The sequence below is a fragment of the Petaurus breviceps genome, unplaced genomic scaffold (assembly GCF_028583685.1).
Source record: "Petaurus breviceps papuanus isolate PSGF00001 unplaced genomic scaffold, PetGlider_PUasm1.0 189, whole genome shotgun sequence".
In the NCBI taxonomy this organism is placed as follows: Eukaryota; Metazoa; Chordata; class Mammalia; order Diprotodontia; family Petauridae; genus Petaurus; species Petaurus breviceps.
Genome location: NW_027185809.1, coordinates 13,018,118 through 13,026,744, shown reverse-complemented (window position 1 = coordinate 13,026,744; position 8,627 = coordinate 13,018,118). Strand labels below are relative to the sequence as shown.

The window sequence follows — 8,627 nt, the reverse complement described above, 5'->3', positions numbered from 1 at the left end:
CTGCTGGAGATGGGGAACATATTTAACCCTTCGAGCCAAAGAAGCTAGCCAGTTAGTAGCGGTGACCCCACAAAAGTTCTTATCATTGACTGAATTTAGAAACTTTGGCATCATGGGATAGAGTCCCAGATTCATCAGCAAAGTCAAGACCCTAAGAAAAACTTGTTCCTGTTGTGACAGCCTTAGTTAGTCCGGCATTTCCCTGGGGTCTGTGCTGGAAAGCACGCCTAAGGAATTTGAGAAGCTTGATCCATCTAATCTAAGAATAAGGAGGAAAACAAGTGAGTTGGGTCTAAAATAACTGAAGGCGTGGATTCATGAATTATCAATCACCGAGTGATGTCAGGCAGCCTCCAAACACCCTTCTAAGACTGGGGCTGATTATCTTATAGCCCGTGCCCAGCGTCTGGTAAGTTCAATGAGTGATAATAAGCCCAAGGCCATGGGTTCAAACTCTTTGTGGGTCCATTAGTTTGGCTGTGCTCTGTAGCCATAAACTATCCTTCTAGCCCTGACTAGCTTACTTGAAAAGTTGTCCAGTCATTTATTTCAGTTGTGTCAGACTGTTGGTGACCCCATTTGGAGTTTTCTTGGCAGAGATACTGGAGTGGTTTGCAATTTCCTTCTCCAACTCATTTTACAAATGAGGAAACTGAGGCAAACAGGGTTAAGTGACTTGCCCAGGTTACACAACTAGTTAAGCATCTGAGACTGGGTTTGAATTCTAGAAGATGAATCTTCCTCACTCCGGGATAGGCATTCTATCCACTGTGCCACTTAGCTACCCTTGAAAAGTAGTACTAATACTCATAGAAGGAACTAGCTAAGAGTGTAGAAAGATCAGATCAAAGCAGCTACCATAGTTGGGAGGTGGGTGGGGACTTTTCTAACAGATTTAACTTACTCCTCTGATATTGGGAGCATATTTCATTATCATATATGAATTATACTATATGTTATTCAGCATAGTTGGGAATGGAGGTTCTGGTCAATCAAATATTCTAGTTAGTAGAATGATCATAAACAATTATTTTCAAAGAATTAGAATGCAATGGTATTTAGTAGACAATAAAATGACCTTGAAAAGCAGCCTAGCATGGTGGTTAGAATGTTCAACCTGGTGTCAATTAAACCCAGATTCAAGTCTCACTTCTGAAACATATTGGTCATATAACCTTGGGCAAACAAGTCATTTAAACTCACCATTCCCTAGGTGATTCTCTAAGAGTATATAATGGAGCAATTGCTGGTTTGATTAGGTGAGGGAGTTTCTTCACTGAAAGTTGTCAACATCAATGAAAGCACTAGTCTGATTTTTTTAAAAAATGGATTTAGTACTAAAATGCTATTGTTAGGAAAAAACTGGGGACAGCTACACAGCTAAGTGGATAGAGCATAAGCCTTAGAGTCAGGAGGACCTGACTTCAAACCTGGCCTCAGATACTTATTAGCTGTGTGATACTGGGCAAGTCACTTAACCCTGATTACCTTGAAAGAAAGAAAGGAAGGAAGGAAGGAAGAGGAAGGAAGGAAGGAAGGAAGGAAGGAAGGAAGGAAGGAAGGAAGGAGGGAGGGACAAAGGAAAGAAGGAAGAAAGGTAGGAAGGAAGAAAGAAAGAAAGAAAAAAGAAAGAATAAATTCTTTTGATGAATCTAGATCTTGAAGTTGCAGCCTCAGATCTGTAGTGAAATCATTATTTTCCCTGGTATAGACCTGTGTTCCTGCATTAGAATCAGCACTGAATTGTGGAAAGGACACTGGCTCTCTAGTCAGAGGTTGTTCAGTCATTTTCTGTCATGTCTGACTCTTGTGACCCCCTTTGGGGGTTTTCTTGACAAAGATACTAGAGTGGTTTGCCATTTCCTTCTCCATCTCATTTTACAGATGAGGACACTGGGGCAAACAGGGTGAAGTGACTTTCCCAGGGTCACATAGCTAGTGAGTGTCTGAAGACCGATTGGAATTTGGGAGTCTTCCTGATTTTCAGGCCTGGAGCTCTATCCATTGTGCCACCTAGCTGCCCCAGAGTTCAAATCTTGCCTCTGACACTTTGTACTTGGGTATCCTTGGCAAGTTACTTAACTTTCCTGGTCCTTCTAGTTCCTTCCTTCCTTCCTTCCTTCCTTCCTTCCTTCCTTCCTTCCTTCTCTCCTTTTTTCCCTCCTTCCTCTCTTTTTCCCTTTCTTTTTTTGGAAGTATCTTTATGTACAGTTTATTTTTTAAAAACAAATGTCATTATATTTTAAAACTAAGGAATGTGCAGTCTGCAGTGATCCTTATGTTCAGATTAGTGAACCCTATTTCTATTTGAGTTAGATATTTCATTTATAAAATATGGGGGTGGACTAGATAGTTCTGAGGTCTTTTCCAGATTGGGATCTATGAGCCTATATGCTCTGGTTGTGATACTTATATAGTTTCTCGGCCAGTTACTTCATCATTCTCAGACTCAGTTTTCTCATCTGGAAATTTAGATCGTAATAATTTGCATTGCCTGCTTCATAGGGTTGTTGCAAGAAAAGTGTCTTGTAAAATTTAAAAATGTTATGTAGACATAAATTATTATTATTATGAATCATAAAATAAAATAATTCTATTTGATTCATTAGCAGGAATATATAGCATGGTCTTCTTGTAAATCCTGGAATACCACCAGTCAAATAATAAAGAACCCATCTCTTTCTATACCGATGCTAAGGACATAGTCTATGGTCAATTGTACCCTTTCCATACCCCCACAGGACCCAGATCCTGGCTCATTTCAATAGGTGACTCCTTTTCCCTTCTCGCTACAGGCTGCTGAATAGGATGTCCGCAGAAGAGCGGCACCTCACATCCAGCTGTGGATCCTTTATCAAGACAGAACCTTCTAGCCCATCCTCGGGCATCGATGCTATCAGCCACCACAGTCCCAGCGGCTCTTCTGACGCCAGCGGTGGTTATGGCCTGGCCATGGGTCATCCCAATGGCCTGGACTCACCTCCCATGTTCAATGGCACAGGCCTGGGTGGCACTCCCTGCCGCAAACGCTACGATGACTGTGCCAGCGCCATCATGGAAGACTCGCCCACCAAGTGCGAGTATATGCTAAATGCCATTCCCAAGAGGCTTTGCCTAGTGTGTGGGGACATAGCTTCTGGGTACCACTACGGAGTAGCCTCCTGCGAAGCCTGCAAAGCTTTCTTCAAGAGGACGATTCAAGGTACGGCAATGTCTTCATATTTGTACCCAAACCTGAGGCTGCATGGGCAACAGAGAATCTGGGAGGACCCAGGAGAGTCGGGCTCTAAAGGATTACCATAGGGAAGGGAGATTAGCCTGTTCTGCTTGGTCTAGAAGAGCTATGGATGGCAGTGGTAGAGAGGCAGAGGTTAGCTTGATGTACAGGAAAATTTCTTCATGATAAGAGTTGATCAAAAGAAGCATAAGCTGTCTCAGGTGATCAGGGGCTCCCCATTACTGGAGGCCTTCAAGTAGAGACTGGATGACCACTTGTTGGTGATATTGTCAAGGAAACTCTTGTATCTCTCCTGATTTGTGATTTTTGTGATTCCTCCCATGTTGCTGGTTTGGGGCAAAAGCCACTGCATCTTGGGGAACAGCATGGTATGGCTGAAACACTGCTAAACTTACACACCGAACTTGGAGTCATCGGACCTATATTTGAATACCAGTTCTAAAATGTATTACTTTTGTGACTATAGTCACTTAATCTTTCTTGGGCCTCAGATTCCCCATCTGTAAAATAAGGAGGTTGGACTAGATGAGCTCTGAGGTCCCTTCCGGTATTACATCTATAATCCTTTTATCCTTCAACTCTAAAATTCCAAGTCTCATTGTCAAGCATGATAGGTATATAATCCTTAATTTCCAACAATTGCATCTTGAAAATGACTATGCATGCATAGACATAATACAGCAGAAGCACACATGTATATCTGGGCTTATTTATCAGTGCAGCTAAAAGACACATCCAGATTGTGGCAGACATTGGGATGATAGATGTAAAGCACTTTGAAAACTTTAAAGGGCTATATAAAAGTGCTAGATATGATGATTGTCATTATTATTGACACATATGTATGCGTGTGTCTGTGCCAGCAAATGCTCACAGATATGCAAAAGAGCTCTGTAATTAGAAAAACTCTATTGCCATTCATCCTGAAAGGGCAGAAATATTGAATTTACAAGGTCCCTCACTTTATATAATTGATGAGTTCCTGAAAATGTTATATGAAAATTGAATTTTTGGGGGCAGCCAGGTAGCACAGCAAGTAAGAGCACCGGCTCCAGTGTCAGGATTGACCTGGAGATCGAATCCCGGGCTCAGACACTTAGCACCCACCCAGAAACACCTGGCTGTGTAACCTTGAGCAAGTTACTTAACCCCAATTGCTTAGGGGTGGTCAGGTGGCTCAGCGAGTAAGAGCACCGGCTCCAGTGTTGGGACGACCTGGAGATCGAATCCCGGGCTCAGACACTCAGCACCACACCCGGAAATAACTGGCCATGTAACCTTGAGCAAGTTACTTAACCCTGATTGCTAAAAAAAAAAATTGAATTTTTGTAAACTGGATCACATTTCAGTTGCCATAGGGAAGATGACTATTTTCAGGACTTCTATGCCAAATCCTTTTTTAAATGAAGATCTTCCCATTAATTTATCTAATAAAATTTTATTTTCATATATTGGATTTACTTTTAAAAAGGTCAGGAAGCAAATGTCTTTGGGTACACATAGTTTGTATATGTATATGGGTAGGAGGGCCATAATATGTGATTCATTTTCATATTATTTCTATCATACTTCTACCTCTAAAATACACTGAATGTGTGACCTTGGGTTAGTCTTTTCAGGGCCTCTGACAATTCTTTTAGACCTAAGTCACAAAGAAGATGCTAACCCACAATGTATAGAGAATTTTCTCACCTAGGAGTTCCTTATATCAATGAAATCACGCATTCAGTCTCTATAGCTACTCTTAGGTGTAAAAAGTTTAAAGTTGCTTTTTAGGAAAGTCAATTCCCATAACTCTTGAGTAACTGAATAGATTTGGTTTCAGTTTTCTAAAATCTAAGACAGGAGACAAAGATAAAAGCAGGCCCAATTTGAGCCTGAAAAAAAAGGGGGTTGGGGGCAGGTATCTCAGGCGGTCATCAGTAAGTAAGAAAAGCAAGCTGTCTTGAGAATCTGTAAATACATTTAATTATTTGTTACCATGAACAGGATAATGATCTCTGCCTAGAAGTCAATCTTGAACTCTTCCTGATAAAGTATTGCCGTGGTCAGTGCAGATGGACAGTTGGGATAATGATGGAAAGCAGTCTTTGACAGGTCAGAATTGAGAAATGGATTTTGAGTCAAGAAACCCTCTCATGTAGACCAGGTTACTTTTAATATCAGTTATCTTTTCAATTTATTATTGACTAAATACACACAGGGAAGTAGGCACCATAAAGAAGTGGAGAATGTTGGTGCCATAAATCCCCAAACAGATCATGTAGTAAGACTTCTTAACATTTTTTTTTTGTCATCATTCACCCCTTTGGCATTCTGGTGAAGCCTGTGGATCCCTTCTCAGAATAACGTTTTTAAATACATAAAATCAAATACATAGGATTATAAAGGAAAAACAATTATATTTCAATAATAGCGTAATTTCTTCTCATCCAAGTTCATGGGCCCCCTGAAATCTATTGTGGTGATCTGTGGACCCTAGGCTAAGATCCCCTGATCTAGTCCAATTCTCACTTTCTAGAAGATGAAACTAAGGCATTTGAGACACAGTGACTTTTCTTAATGACAAAGAGTTAGTGAATGGCAAAGCCAAGACCTGGATCTTGGTCTTTGAACTCCATATTGATGCTCTTTCTAAAGTCCCATATCATATACATATTCCAAGATTCAACCTTAAATAAAACATTGGTGCCAGGGAATAGCTGTAAACATTGGTCATTGGAATGGTGCAAATGGATATGTACCAAAGACCTATCTGAGTGTGGCTGCAAATGGCCAGATGGAATCTACCCAATTTCAGAAAACCATTAGAGTCATCCATAACAAAAAGAAGTGTCAATACACTGTGAAAGGGTGATGTTAATTGGATTTAGGATCTTCCTGCCCATTAACAGGCCTCACGTGGAGCCCATGAAAGGAAGCTTGCTTGTAGGAAGGCTTTTAAACCTTTTGCTAATTACTAATTGGGCACTGAGTCAGGAGGGTTGTGATGCCTTCTGGCTTTGAGAAGTGTATATATACTTTGAGTTGGTATTTTGCTTTGGGGGCTCACTTATAAGAAGGTTCTTATATTTCCCTAATCAAGATTCTGAGTAGCTATATGTTCAGAGCTCCCTGCCTGCTCAGATGTAAAGGCTCTCTTGATCTAGGGATGGATGTAAAGTGTATAGTTGATGCAGGCAGTCAGAGCCTTGTCTGTTGGTCTTTATTTCTCTGCTTGTATTTATCTATTTTCTTTGTTTGTATTTCTCTGAAGTTCAGGGTGTTGACTTTTCCCCTGAACTAATGAATTTAATTAAAAAGATTACCCCTTGAACAGCTATCTTTCTTAGTAAAGCAGATCTAAGAATTTATGCTAGCAGCCATCCTGGGTATGCCAGTGTGGTTGCCGATATAGAGAGAAGACTACTGGTAATTCAAATATGACTTCTTCAACTTTCATTAAACCCAATAAATAACAAGCCTATAAAAATATACTCACCAGATATTCAGGCTTTGCAAACAAAGTTTTCAGAACTTGTAAAAGCAGTAAAAGGGATTTCTTCAACTTAGATTAAATTAGATTTCTATTTAGACTTAGATTAGAACTGATAGTCAATGACTTTTAATGGCTCTAAAGCAATAGTTCTTAATGTGTGTGTATGTGTGTGTGTGTGTGTGTGTGTGTGTGTCAACCCTAATGACAATCTGGCGAAACTTACAGACTCCTCAGAATATTTCCAAATGTATCCTAAGGATTGCAAGACAAACCAAGTGGATTATGAACTCCTCAAAGACATGGATTGTTTTCTGCCTTTCTTTGTTTCTCTAAATGCTTAGCATAGTGCCTGGCACAATGTAGGTGTTTAATAAAGGCTTATTGATTAAGTATCGGTTCACTAATTATGTTGAACTAATGATCAGAATTTAAAAAAAATAAAAACCAAGGTCACAGACCCCAGGTTAAGAAGCTCTTCTCTAAGATCAAGACCAGCAAGATGCTGAAACTGAAAATCTTGCATGAGGCATTCTACTACCTGAAACAGCCACAATCAGGATTGTACAAGGCCAAAGGGTTGGTTATCACCAAATAGGTAGTAGATAGGAGGCAAAAGGCAAGAAGCATGTCCAAAGTCTGGAGATATAGGTTGGTAATGTAAGAGAAGAAGACTCCAAAATGAGAAATAGGTAAATGTTCCCAGATGGGAGCAAAATGGGTTTGAATTGATAGCAATAAATAGTGTATTTCTAAATTTAAAAAAAAAAGCTTTTCTCTAAATGGTTCTTCATATGTGGATGGGGCCCATTTGATAAAAATTCAGGTTTCTCTAGGTACCCATTTGTATTTAGGCCATAACATCTATGATTTTGTATCTTGCAGTAGCCTCAGTTTGTGATATTGAAATTAAAATATAATAAATAGAGAAGGGTCTTCAGAAACCAGCCCCAAGGTTTAATTCCATCAGTGTCTTTTTGATGATGCAGGAATTGAGAATATGTCCATCATATCTGTAGATAACACATGTTGTTTGGAGTTGTTAAAACTCTAGAGTAGAGAAAATAAAAGCCAAAATGGCCTGCTAAATTAGAAAGGTATTCTTACAAAAACATTAGTGAAGATAAGGGTAACAGGATTGACTGAGTGACAGAAACTTGACATGATCATTTGAGGGAGGAGAAAGATGGAGGAAGCAAGGACTGACCTGGGAGTGTCAGAGATTTAATATTGGCCAAAGATGTCAGTAGTAAGGTCAAAGATTGATAGGAGTCAAGCACCATGTGACAAATAGCAGTATGCCAAGCTAATTAGGCACTGAGTCACGAGGGTTGTGATGCTTTCTGACTCTGAGCCTATTAGTTAAAAACTATATATACTGGGAGGTTTGTATTTTATGTTGGGGGTTCGCTTATGAGAAGGACCTTTTGATTCCCTGGACAGGACTCTGAGTAGCCCTTTGTTAAGAGTCTCCCCAACCCCTGACTACTCAGAGATTTGTGCTCTCTAGATTCTGTAGTGTATATAGGTGGTTGTGTTACTTTCTTCAGACACTTTATACAGTAGCCTGAATTGCAGGTGCTGGGAAGGAATCCTGCTAGAATGGCCTTGCAATCATCAAATCTATGGGGGATGATTGTATCTTGTTTGGATCATCACACTTTTAAAGGATGTAGAGGAATTAGAAATGAAAAGAAAGGAAACATCATATGTTAATGTTCTACATGTGTGACCTTAGAAAGTAGATAAACCTCTCTGGTATTGTTCTTCACTTTCAAACTTTCCTCTTACTGTTGAGGGTGCCAACATCCTCTTAACCTAGCCTTGAAACCTCGACATCATCCTTGACTCCTCATTCTCACTCACCTTCCTCCCCCTGTAATGTTAATGGAGTAGGAAGATCTTCCCTGTCCA

The 8,627-nt window shown here is 39.9% G+C and overlaps 1 protein-coding gene across 1 annotated transcript in view; it reads left to right on the top strand.

Moving 5' to 3' along the window:
- The first annotated feature begins 2,795 nt into the window (after positions 1-2,795).
- The window catches only part of ESRRB (estrogen related receptor beta), a 75,399-nt gene continuing 69,567 nt past the window's right edge, over positions 2,796-8,627 (top strand). Inside the window, exon 1 of the mRNA XM_069091686.1 lies at positions 2,796-3,202. Within this exon, the coding sequence (XP_068947787.1) occupies positions 2,809-3,202 (394 nt within the window). The 5' untranslated portion in view covers positions 2,796-2,808. The remainder of the gene's footprint in view (positions 3,203-8,627) is intronic.